Below are 13419 nucleotides of genomic sequence, written 5' to 3'. Positions count from 1 at the left end.
AGTACAATGTCACATCCAGCACTGGGACCCTGGATCTTGAGACCAGAGATTACCTATCATTGCCTATACAATTTGGAAAAAGCAAACTGAAAGGTGTTAAGTGTTTAATTGAATATTTTACTAGTATTAACAACTACCATTTTGAAAGTGACATTTTATTTACTTTATTCTGTTTTTTTATAGTTCCTTTGGGAAAAATTAAGGTTTTGAAAAATGGTTAAATTGATGAAATGAATACAAACTAAACATATTTACAATTTAAAAGTTAGGATTATTTTAGCAAATACTTGAAAGCTTTGGCAGAAGAGCCCCTCTGCAAAATGCCTTTAATTTTCCTATTAAATTGCCGATTTAAAATTAACCAGTGGCCCTGGCCCATTTCCCTGCCTTTCCCTGTGAGGGGGAAGCCATCAAAAAATACCTTTTTTTTCTTCCAAAGGACTCTCTGCGAGAGAAAAAAAGGCAAGTAAAAATGAATAATTAGACAAGCAACTTGCACGAAATCACTCAGTGAGAAAATTACCTGCCCATTAAACGAGAAGCAGCACAAGCAATCATGGTAATGCTACCTATAGCCACCGGTAAAGAGGGAAAGGGGTTGGGAAGAGAGAAAAAGAGGCTCCAGCCTTCGCCTTAATCTCTCCGCTATCTCACTTGTCTTTTTCTCTCCCTCCCACCGTGGTCCCAGAGCGAACCCGCGAGTGGGTGTGGTGTTTCGCGGTCGTTTAGTGCACAGCCCAGCCCTTCCCTCTCTGATTAGAAGGGGAACTGCTGTTTTCCCTTTTCCTTTTCCCTTTCCCTCGCTCTCTGGTCTGCTGAGCGACCTCAGGAGAGGAGGAAGGCGAGCTGGGGCTGTGGAAAAGCCGCCTGGGCAAGCTGCAACTGGAGTGTGCTGCTTACAGACGCAAGAACCCCGCTGCGCCTGGCGCTTGCCGCCTCGCTCGGTTCCTTCCCAGCGGGGAACCTTCTCCCTTCGCAAAAGGCAGCGGCTCCTCATCAGCGGCAAGAGCAACAACCGCCTCCAATACTCTTCGCCTCTTCCAGCCCAGCGACACGTTGGGAGTTCTTAAAGCAGTTTGCTGCCTCTGGGAAGGTGGGCGTCGTAGGGTTTTGTTTTACATGCGAGTTCTAGGGGGAGATCTTGTACAGCCCTTCCTCCTCTTATGGAAGTTAAAGGAAGCCAAGGCTGCAGCTTGAAATGATTTCGGAGAGGGAAAATGAGAAGCAGCAGACTTAAGCTAAGCCCATGATTTTCGACCTCATTCCCCGCCTTTTCTTCGGAGTGCCAGGAACTTTGAGGGAGGGGGGAGATTGTCTAAGAAAAGAAATATTTTTTTCAAAGTCTCCCTTTGCTCAAGAAATCCTTGCCTTTTGGCTGCAACGGAGACTCTTAGCCACGCTTGAACAATTTATTTGCCTCGGCTGGATTGGTGGGAATTTCGGAAAGGAAGCCAGGGCGGTGGAGATTGCCTCCCCTCACATTTTTTCCCTCCCCCACGCGGCTGATCTTCACGGCGGTGGAACTGTCCCATTCAAGCTTTTTCCTCTTCGCTGCTTTTGAACATATCTGTAGCTCCCAGGGAGTGGGGGGGGGGAGCCAAGTTTTTCACTTTGGGGACGGCTACTTTTTCTCGGGTTCTTCCTGGAACTGGATTGCCTTTGAATATGCTAAAATGGGGCTGCTGACGGCTGTCCTGCTTTTCGGAGTTGTCCATTTTCAAGTTGATGGTAAGTTTCGCTGTCATTTCTCTGGATTCCTTTCCAGCCTGGTTTGCAGGAGACCACGGAAAAAGAAAACAGGATTTTAGGCTGCAAATCCAGTGTGGTGTTGATAGTCTTGTAAGAACATCGGAAGAAAATAATAGATAAGGATGTAGTTCTAATGCAAAAAAAAAAAAAAAAGATTTTATGGTGTGCTCACGGAAATCATTCAAACTTTATGAATGTTAAGTATGAAAAGCATGGAAAAGGAGCAACCTGGCTACATTTGTAGGTGTCATCAATAGAAATTGATTGTTGCTATTTTTGTCTCATGGTGAACTTTCAGAATGGAAAGATGACTGATTAGAGTATTGTGCTTTCAGTTCTAGAGGAGGACTTAATAAATTGGGAAGGATGAGATTGTGAGTTTGCTGCCTGTAGCCCATGCATGCATGGAAATTCAGAAACCATGTGGAATGTGCTGAAAGGTAATGAAATAAATACGTCTTAAGCTGAGTAGAAAGTATATAAACTTGGAGGGAAGGATAAAAATGATATATCTCTAGAACCTCGAATTGCAGAAGAATATTATAACCAGCTTCCTCCACAGAAAGTAGCTCAGCTTTCAGTCTTCAAAAGACAATGGGGATTTTTGAACAGGTGCTGTAGGTGTCTCCTCTGCTGTAAAGCCAGTGTTCGTTGAATGGGGTTTTGTCCTTTGTTCAACTTGCCTAGCATCCTTAAAGTAAATCTAAAATATTCTGATTACTAAATCTATAAGATGTCATGTGGGAATTTAAACAGATTGTATTTACAGTGTTGGAAAGGAGAGAATTGAGTGAAAAGATTGTCTTAAATGGTAACTGTATACATATAGATGAGAAGTGGGTGTCATGGAATAAAATTTTGACAAAAATGGGGATTGGAATGGATTCACACAGACACATACCCACACCCAGTCCCACTATAGCCTGCAAATTTTAGAATTTATGCATATATTTCACATGATAAGCATTAATACTAAGTATTTATTTGAATAGTCCTGGTAAGAAGGCATGTACTGTTGCCAGGTTTAATGCTGCTGCCCTATTTGGCACTAGGCATTTTTTAAATATAGAATTGAGTTAATTTTTGTTTTAATTCACAAATCTGAGATGTTTAGCATTAGGGACAGATTGTGGCAACAAACTTGGTTCTAGCAGGAAACTGGTGCTAAAACATTTAAGATATCTATGTCAACAATAAGATTTTCTTGTAAACAAAGGATTATATTATATCACCTACAATTATAGTGTGCAGTTATGGACAGTATAAGTACCTATGCCTCTTTCCCACCACACCCTGTCAACAAAGACGGCAGCAAAAAAAACTCTTCTAAGAGTGGTGGCTATGCAACTATATATTATGGTTATATAATGCATATATTTTCCAAAGAAGTATTCCACTTTACATAAGGCACACACTGAAAATATATATAAAATGTGAAGATATCAAGCTACAAATAAATGTACTTATTAGTCAGTGCTTAAAATTGTAGGTAGCGAGGAAGAATACAATTAAAGTGCTCAGTGGAAGTGACAGAATGAATCACAGGAGCCTGGTGTTACAGAATGTAATTAATGTACCAGGCTGTTTAGAGATATAGGAAACAAATGCAATTAACTAGCTTGCTGGAAGGACATCAGCAAAGCATAATTTATTCAAGTTTTCTTCCATGGAGATCATAACTTGAAGCGCTTTAAATTTTTTTAAACAGAAGAGACTAGCATACTCATTGGTCCATGTGGAGAGAAATAATACAGAGTACAAAAATAAATGCATGTATTTTGAGAAACAGTGATGTTAAGCTCTGTGAATATACATTTTGACTTTGCTCAGGGTTACAGGTAAAATTAATTTGGTTTAAAAAGCAGACAAGCCATTGTTGAATTAGAAATATAGACATGGCATTAAAAAAGGTGATTCAATCTCTATGGTATAATTAATAAGTATTTTATATTTGGCATAAACGTATTTGTGCAACTTCTTAGATCAAAAAGAAATTACTTGCTTTTCTTGTAAGCATATGCATTAGAGAGAGTGTCAGTAGTATACCAGGTTGAAATCCTGAACAAGTGTCTTATTATTACAATATAACTGATGTAGAGACCTCCAAATCTTCCCAAGAACCTGATAAAAAATCTGCCGGGGGAAAAAAATCATGTGAACTCTTTTTGTTCTAACTCATTAAAAAAAAAAACATACTTTTTGTGTTTCTGCTATCAGCCAACCAGTTTTCATCTCTGTCCTTGGAAATAAACTCATACACGTGTAGAAAAAGAGAGATGAAAATGTATGCCCAAGGGAATGGAAAGTACACAAATAGCACATAAATGGTAAAGAAGTATAGATTATAATCAGTACTGTTCTTTCTGCCTTGCTCCTTCCTTTCCCTTCCAAGGGCGTATCTCTTCCTTTTCTATGTCCCAGAATTCACCTGACTCTTCTGATTTCTTCTTCATCTTTCCATTACCAACATTTACTCCTTCAAGCCCTGATAGAAGATGACTCTGCTTAGACAAATCTTAACCACCAGGGGTCTTTTCTCCAACTAATTTGGAGGCCTTCTGTTGCTAATGTGAATGAATGTAAGCATGCAGAGCAAAGTTTCCAAAGAAATGGCAAGCAGGCAAGGAGCAGTTTACAGGCTGGAATAAAAAGAAACAAACAAAGAAGGGTAAGTTGGTGGAGAAATAATCTTCATGGAAGAGTGTAGATAATGTTGTGGGCATCATTGTAGTCCTCTGGGAGACTCAGTGTTCCAGAGCCATATATCAATCTATTTTTGTGACTGAGTGCCTGAAATAGTTATAATCTACCTCAAAAAGCTATTTGATCATTTTATTTAGATAGGTGGATGAAAATGCCAAATCCAGTCTAAAATCTGGCTGACTGTGACCAACTGTAAGGACCCACCCCACTTTGCATCTTAAGAAGACAGAACTCTTGGAATAATTCTTCCAACAGGAATCCTTTATTAAGAGAAAATGGTTGCAGGCATGCTAGACAGGACTTGGGGTTCAAGCTCTCCCATTCAAGGTTTTAAGGGTTCCCCAGTAGTCCCACCCAATCAACCCCCCTTCCAGTGATAGTTTCAAGTATCACAATCCCACCCCAAAATTCTTTCTTCACTCTGGAAGATAGACTCAGATTTTACATATCAGGCAAAGATAACAACACGTTAATATAGTTTGGTATAACTTTTGGATACAAACGTAATAGCTAAAAGTGTTCTAAACACACATTCAGCATTCAGCTCTTATGTGAACTTTAAGAATGAGGGCCATGAAATAATTTTGTTCTGCACTTTCTCTCACTCTTCAAATGAAAAGTTTCTAGGCAGAATTGGACAGTCTAGTTTGATAATTAAAGATGAAATATGATTGGATTCTGACATCCGGCCTTTTTTAAGCATAAGTGAGTTCCTGGCGGTAGAAAACACAAGTTTGCATTTATTTGGCTTAACTGGATACTCTGTGTGAAACTTCTTCAATAGCTTCGGGGCTATGATGCTGAAAATTGAAAAGAGCTCATTTTGTGCCATACAGTTAACGTTCATGTTTGAAACATTACTATTTTGACTCCAATGTATACCTAGAGAAAAGGATATTTTTATTTCTAAAGTGTAAGTATATTTCCTTTGTGAAATATAACTTTTTATTCGAACCTTTTGGCCGCTGTCCCACTGATGCTCTCTTTTCAGCAAGCTGCATTATGAAGATCAATATTTGCCTTTGAAAGAGGAACAATTCTAATTCTACTGTTACATTTTTATTTTTTGAAAGATTGTAAAAACAATATATTTGTACAAGACAATTAAAATATTTAGAAATTTTGCACAACCCCTCCATATTTAAATATGGATCCACAAAATAAGCTGTTTTCTCCAATTTAAATTTATTTGGATTATTTTTTTTCTTTAACAAAAAAATCTGCTTCCTGTTTACAAATTAATTCTTTTTAGTATACCTGTATCAATATCTTGGTACTATGCTGCTTGAATTTTCTGTACACATTCTTCCCCTCCCCTTGTTTTTATTTTAACAAGTTGACTGCTATGATGGTAGAAGAGGTATTTAAAATAAAACAAAATAAAAATATTATTAACTGGCCTCATTAAATCATTATCTGTGCCCTAAGTCAATTTGGGAGTAGTCTATTTTGGTTCACTTCCAGTTCTAGTCTTAATTTAAAAAGCAGGACTCTGACTAAGGTTTCCTGTTTCATTAAAAAAATAAATAACTAGAGCTGTGCATATATTTGCTTTATTTTTTAAAAACTGAAAATAGTTGAATACTACCCGTGAGTGCAATCTTTCCTTAATGTACTCTGTAAGAATGCAGCTAGCTCCCTATTTTGAAGGTTTCTAAAAATATTTCTTTCTTTTAAGCTGTCATTCTATGAACATGGGCCCAGGCTTGAATTTGATTGTTCCTTCTATCATACAGTTATATGGATTTTGCATTTCCAAATTCCCCCCCAAAAGGTGGGGGAAAGGGAGAACTAGAATACCAAAGTGTTATAGTGAGTCTCTTAAGATCATTCATTTTGGTGATAGCAATTTTAGTATCTCCCAAATTGAAACACAGACTTTTTTCCCTTAGCTGAATTAATGTGCTAACAATCTATCCTTGAGCTGGCAGAAAACATAAAATTAGTTGTGCTCATTGCCAATTCTTGTTCTGTCTCTATTTAATCCAGCGGTTCTCAACCTGTGGGTTGCGACCCCATTTGGGGTCGAACGACCATTTTACGGGGGTCGCCAAACAACGCGATCCGCCATTTTTTCCCTCGGGGCGGCTCCGCGCATGCGCGCTGCGCATGGGGGCGGCGCCATGCATGCGCGCTGCACGGCACATGCTCGGCGCATTCTTATGACCAGGGTTGCGGTATAAAAAGGTTGAGAACCACTGATTTAATCTGTCATATGATGGCACATCCAGATTTGTGTTTGTGCAAATTGTCTCCTGCCATCAGGAGGAACATCAAGCTTCATTCATACTCTACTGGCATAAATAGGGTGGGTGTGATGTAAAACTACAGACAGAATTGTCTGCCTGTTTTCATACACTATCATACCTGTTTGGGCATCTAAGGAAACATGGCAAGACATCGTGGCAGATGTAGGCCTAGAGAAGAGAGAAGCAATGGTTTCCATATGTTATTCTCTTGTCCTATTGCTCTTATAAAAATATATATTTGATTTTGAAAAATGATATTGATATTACAAGAGAAAGATACTGTATAGTATGGCCATGCAGAAAGCTCTGCATCAATATTTTTCCAATATGTATAATGCAAGTGGCATATCTCTGAAAAAAAAATAGGTGATTACCTGAAGAAACAAAATTTACTGAAGATTACAAAGCAACAGAAACTGATTATGAATGGATTGTAACATTAGATAACTTTCTGAATAACTATCTTAATATTGAAAAAATATTAAATTAGGAAACACACCTTGATCTGATGGATTATCAGTTTCTTATTACAAATGTTTTGAGGATGAACTTTTGCAAAATTTACAAAATATAATGATCTCTGTCCTACAGGAAGGAAAGATACTAGAGAGTTGAGAAGAACTTGATATAGTATTAATACTTAAAGAGAGACAAAAATGGACTTTAACAAGAAATCATAGACCAATATCATCTACAGGTTATTTACAGTGTTACTGATACAGTCTACTGGCTGAAAAAGTGAAACTAATTTTGCAAGAATTTATTCTTTTTTAAATACTCTTTTATTTATTCAAGTAGATACACTGTTGATTTTGCATTTGAATTCTTACTAGTTGATAACCGAGATTGAAGTCAAGCAAACAACTTAGATTCTGTAATGAATGGTAAATTTTGTGAGATTCAAAATCATCCTAGTAGTCTCCCAATTATTACTTGGCACTATATGAGTTGTGTAGAATTGCTAAATTTTATAAGTTCTTGTAGTCACTTCAGACCTCAGAATGTTTTGCACTTAAAAATGGTAGCAGTGCTGAAAATCTTGCTTCATGGCCAGCAACTTTTTTTAAAGATGTAATTGTGTAAACCTTAGAAGGAGCTATCTGGTAAGGAATTATTACAGGAGAATTTTCGCTTCAACTCTGGAGTGGATTATAAAAATGCAAAAAAGGAGGGCAGGACTGAGAAGTGCTTGAAGCCTTGGAATGTCATTTAAATAAACTATTTTTTGGTAAGGCAAGTAAAGAGTATGATTAGTACATTGAAATTAGGAATAAATCTACTGTAAAAATTATCAGAGTCCAGAAAATACCCTCTGTCTTTTAAAGTGCAGGGGATATCCACGACAGATTGATTTGAGTTGAACTAGATCTATCTGAATTACTTTTGAAATTCCTTTTGATACAGTATCTGAAATAGCCAACATGGGCATATTTTTCTCATTTACAGTTGAGGTTACAATCTATAAATCATTAAATACTGTATAGTTTATAAATTATATAAGGACTGGATAAATGATATCAACCTGAAGGGTATTGTTGCATATTCAAATTTCCTATGATGGGAATTAATGGGAGTTAAATATTCATGATCTCTTTGTGTGCAAATCTTCCCCCCCCCAACTCAAAGTCCAATTGGTAAAAAGTCTACAGTTGTCTAAGAGTCCAGAAAAGAGGGAAAGATGATGGTGTTCTTTAATGGTTTCATCACTGAGGAACTGGCAATTATGAACTATATGTTGAAGAATAAATAGGATAAATGATGGGAAGGAGGAAGCAGGCAAATAAAGCCTTTTCCTAAGTGCTTATTTATAAATTCCTTCACAGAAGTTCCATATTTGACATAGTACTGTGATGTTTGGGAGTCAGTGCTTATAAAATTGATTGATTGTACAGTTCAGCACTAATGGAGGAAGTGTTTGTCCTTATCCATTTCCACACATCAACACAATCAGCATGTTGGCAGGCAAGGTAGGAAGTTGTACTTACTGAAGAATTGATGAATAGCTATGAGGCCTGCATTCTGAAGTACCAGTAATAGTTTCTTAGATCCAACAAATATGTGATTTGGAAATCTGTAACCAATTCTTTCCACAAAGAATCAGAAAATGTGATATGAAAGCTGAATAAATAATAATTGCTAATGGTGAATGGTAGAGGATTAGTATGCTTTGTGATAGATACTGATTATAAAAGCTAATCATACCTAGTCCGTAGTTAGGCGGATAGATTCAGAACTATTAAGTCAGATATTTGGACAATGTCCTTTTCTTACAATGTAGCACTGTTTTAGCTTCAGATAGGGGGTTCTAGTAGAACACTCATAATTGAGATGGCTAGGTCCTTAATAATATAAAGAAACTTTTTACATCAGTGCAACTTTTCCTGAGTAGTTAATAGAACTCAGCTAGTTATGTCAGTTATTTGGTTTGAATTTCAAACACTCTGATCTTTGCTGAAAGGTGGAACCCAATTAGAGCAGTGGCTACTTTCCATCTTAGATTTGCTCCACTATAACGCCATGTGGAGTTATTCTATTAGTACCATTACTGCCCAAACATTAATGCAGAGATAGTTTCTGGATTGCTTGGAATGATAAGTTTTTCTAGCATTTCATCTGCTGTTGCCTCTTTAAAGTAATTTTCTTTCATTCCTTCCTATATCTTGAACTAACCTCTGAAAGTTGAAACATACTATTGCAGTGATGGCGAACCTTTTAGAGACCGAGTGCCCAAACTGCAACCCACTTATGCATCATCGAGTGCTGGGTGGGTGTGGCCATTGGATGGATGTGGCCCATTGGGTGGGCATGACTGCGGTGGTAATGGCAGACTGGGTGGGATTAAAAAGTTCAATCAATCAATTCCAACTTTGCAAGATTTTTTTTTCCCGTAAGAAGCTGAAATCGACTGAACCTTTTTTTTTTTTTGCACATGGCAGCGGAGTCCTAAAGCGAAAAGGTTTTATAAAACCCAGCTGAAGGCCTAGGACTGGGGCGACGGCGCACATGCCCACAGAGAGGGCTCTGAGTGCCGCCTCTGGCACCCATGCCATAGGTTTGCCACCACTGTACTATTGCATTGTCAGTCCTTCCAGGTAAACCAGACAGGAAAAATAATTTGCCATTTATATTATATAAAACAACATTTTTTAACCCTTAAAACAAAATGTAATTAAAGATAGCAGTAGAACATTGGATAGGATATTTGAATCTGGTTTTAACTCTTGTTTATAATTTAAAATTATTAGTTGCTATATCTTTGAAGGAGTGACAAACATGTTAGCACTTGTATATTTCCATTGCATCAGATGCTTCAAAACAAAGGACTCTCAAAGGAATGGTATTATGGTTCAAAGTGATTCAGTTACTTCAGTGTTGGATTTTTTTCCCTCTGTGATAGTATTACTAATAAGGGCAGCTTGCTTGTGGCTTTTGTAGGTATTTGTAGGTTAAATTTATTTTTGATAACTTGAAAATAATCTAGGATAAGAATTGAATATTGTATGTCTGCTAAAAAGTCATTTTGTTGCTGTAATTAAAATTAATGTTGACTAAAAGTTTTGGCTGTTTATTATTTTTTTTTTAAAAAAATCAATCATTGTCTGGAATCAAATGCAGGAGAACATGATCTGCCTTTGTATGATCGTAAATTCTTCTGTTCCCTTTTTAGTAAATGACATGTCTTTTTTCATGTGATATTGGTTGCTAAGAGAAGTGCAGTGGTCTGGCTTCATAATCAGTAGTAAAATCAAAGAGCATATTGGGGTGAAAAGGGAAACAGCATAGTATGAGTCATGAATCACAAGTTGTCTGCACTATGTCTACTTTGTTCTAACTTTTTCTTTCCAAAACTTTTGTTTTACTGAAGTGTTCCTTTTCATCATCTTCTCCAAGCCATTCAACAGAAAGAGAGTAAAACTAAGCTGTTGTTAGTCTACTCAGAGAAACAACAACAAAAGTGTTGAGAGTTATTCATTGGCTACATTAGTGACAATGTGCGATATAAAGAATAGCTTTAGTCAAGTGCCTTTAAAACAGAATGATGAATACATTGCTTTTACCAAGGAGAAACGAATAGTAGAAAGGTCTGAGTTTGCCAATGTTCTGTTTTGATTCTGGCTCCAAATAACACCATAACAATTGTGAATTTAAATTGATTGTTAAAGAAAATAATATTCTTTGAATAGTTTCCTTTTTTTGGTTGGCAAAGCTTTTTATTCAAAGTTTCTAAAATAAAAATATTCACAAAAATGATGAAATTGGTTAGGTTTTTTAGTAATATCAAACAAAATGGGGAAAAAGTTTGTGCAGTATTTTTAATATTCCATCATAGTGAAGTACAACTTTTTATCACATCTTCCTTGTTTTCTGTACTGAGGCCACAAAGGTTGTGTGATGTTAAATCATTCTATTTATTTCTAGGATGAACCTTTGTATGTATTATTATTGTTTATGGCATCAAATATTTTTGGAGAAAAAAACCCACATGATTTAGACTAGTGTATTGTAAGCCCCCTTTCCCCCTACAGTAATGTGCTAGAGCCCATAGATCATTTGTAAAGGCAGTATGAGTTAAAGAAATAATCAAGCATAAAATTGTCAACTTTGGAGAAATGAGATCCTGCTTTGATTCAAACAATGACCATTGAGCTAAATAGCTGTTAATTTGTAATTGAGATATCTGCACATCTACCTTGTGTGACTACTTTATTATACAACATCTTAATTAAACAGAGTATACTCCAATGTAAGAATGAGTAAAACAACTTCCTCCGGAGTCATTCTTTCATATTTGGCATGTGTTATTAATATATAGAAACAGGGAGGCCAGAAGGGAAGACCTCCAACTGATGTTGCTTTTTAGCAGTTTGACAGTATATCATTTCACTACTGGCAACTTTTCTGTTTTTTAATGGATTGATTAACAATTTTCAAATGAGAGACTGATGCCAGAGAGAATGCTGTTTGGAGGGATAGCTTGAGACAAAGAGCAAATGAAAGCTATCTTGCTTACAGAAAAACTATCCACTTCTTGGGTGGAATCTTTACTTCTGGTCAGACTGTCTTTGAGGAGTTGAGATATCTTCTCAGAAAAGTGGCATAATTACTCCTCATAGATTGGAAAAGTCATTCCTAAATGGTATGTATCAATGTTTTTCTTTTCTTTTTTATTCCATTTTTAAATCTTTTAATAATTAATAGTCAATTCTCAATGCTGTGATGGCTGTTGGATTTGAAAGATATCATTAAATCTACTCTCGCTTGCAGTCTTTGCATTTCTCCTAAGATTCTAGGGTTTGCTCATAGATCATTGGTATACCCTGTGATTTTTATATAGCATTCTATCTAGCATAAGCTTCTAGAGATGTTGAACTGTCAATGAAGACCCTGTGTAATTTGAAGACTGTACTGAAGCAAAAGAAAAATAATTGGGTTACTCATGCAGATTATTTAATTCGAGAAGTGACTGTATCTGCATCATTATTCATGACCTGAGTGAAGTTGGTAAGGGAAATCAGGTGAGAACTAAGATCCAGGTGAAATAATAGCATGAGTGGTCACTATCTGGCCATAGTTCAATTTTAAATGAAAATACTAGATGGGAAAAGTTGTGTGAGGTTAGGACATAATTGATTTTATTGGATCCTTGGGTCCCACCAGTAGGTAAGCTCACCATTAAGGCCACCATCTGCTATTGCATTAGTAAACAATGCCTAAGTCCTTTGGCAATACATAATAGATATTAGCCTGTTTTGTGATACCCTGATCCTTAGAGTGGTGCAGTTGACCTCTAGGATGGCTCCTGTGGGGAAAAATATGGTTACTAAAATAAGAGAGCCTTACTGTTATTGCCAAGTCTGGTATCAAAATTATCTGTTAGCATATGACCCAGGTTCCCAAGTGGGTTGAGAAAAATATTTTTCCAGTAATATGAACTGGTATTTGCTAAAGAAAGCAACCTATAAAGGGAAAAAAGACATTTATAATTCATTGTTGCATTTGGATAAATTCAGTCTAGAAACTAATGCCATGTGTTCTCCTGTAACAAGATAAATATATTTATGAATTAAGTCCCAAAAGTAGAAATCATCTTATCTGGCCTCTCAACTAGCAATGTTCTAACACATCAGGAGAGTTTCTCTTTGTCCATCATTCAGTGAGTCCAAAGATTGGTTGCAAAATTGGAGCTCCAGTTCTGTTGAAGAGGATTCTACTTGGTTGGAGTTGAATATTTTGTCAAATGAGCAGTATAATGCACTTTTTGTGGACTTTGGGGCTGGTGAGATCTCGTTGTTGGTGATAGGATAAACTTTAAGGGCTTTTAAGAACTGTTGGAGAACAGAAAAAAATGGTAAGTCCCAGTTATGTATCCAGTGATAATCCAAAGCAATGGAAGTGAAGTAATTGGAAGATTTCAGGTGGTGAATATTTACCATAAACTCCTCAGAAAAATCAGATTGAAAGCTGTTACTGGTGTCATTTTTTATGAAGTTGGATGTCATGGCTAGAGAGAATGCATCACCTTAGAAAGAAAATGAAAATAGCCATGGGGTTATCAAGAGCTAAAACTGCAATGTAGCAGTGGACATTTGACATAGTATATGTATTTGAGGAGTCTTTGCTTTCTAAAGACTAGACACAATTATCACAGGCAGCTGGAACACCAGATTGGATGTTTGTGCGTAAAGTTGTGAGGGAATATATGAATGCCTGACAGAAA

The 13419-nt window shown here is 36.7% G+C and overlaps 1 protein-coding gene across 15 annotated transcripts in view; it reads left to right on the top strand.

Moving 5' to 3' along the window:
* ROBO2 (roundabout guidance receptor 2) overlaps nucleotides 1-13419 on the top strand; it is a 908846-nt gene that overhangs the window by 531519 nt on the left and 363908 nt on the right. Inside the window, exon 1 of one of the 15 annotated variants that reach the window (XM_039337225.1) lies at nucleotides 726-1728. The exons of the other annotated variants lie outside the window; for them this stretch is intronic. Within the exon in view, the coding sequence (XP_039193159.1) occupies nucleotides 1674-1728 (55 nt within the window). The 5' untranslated portion in view covers nucleotides 726-1673. Of the gene's footprint in view, nucleotides 1-725; nucleotides 1729-13419 lie in introns of those variants that run through there. 15 annotated transcript variants of the gene reach the window in all.

The sequence above is a fragment of the Crotalus tigris genome, unplaced genomic scaffold (genome assembly GCF_016545835.1).
Source record: "Crotalus tigris isolate CLP2741 ecotype Arizona unplaced genomic scaffold, ASM1654583v1 scf7180000017672.2133156, whole genome shotgun sequence".
Taxonomy (NCBI): domain Eukaryota; kingdom Metazoa; phylum Chordata; class Lepidosauria; order Squamata; family Viperidae; genus Crotalus; species Crotalus tigris.
The sequence above is the reverse complement of the archived record's forward strand: the minus strand, read 5'-3'. Positions and strand labels throughout refer to the sequence as shown.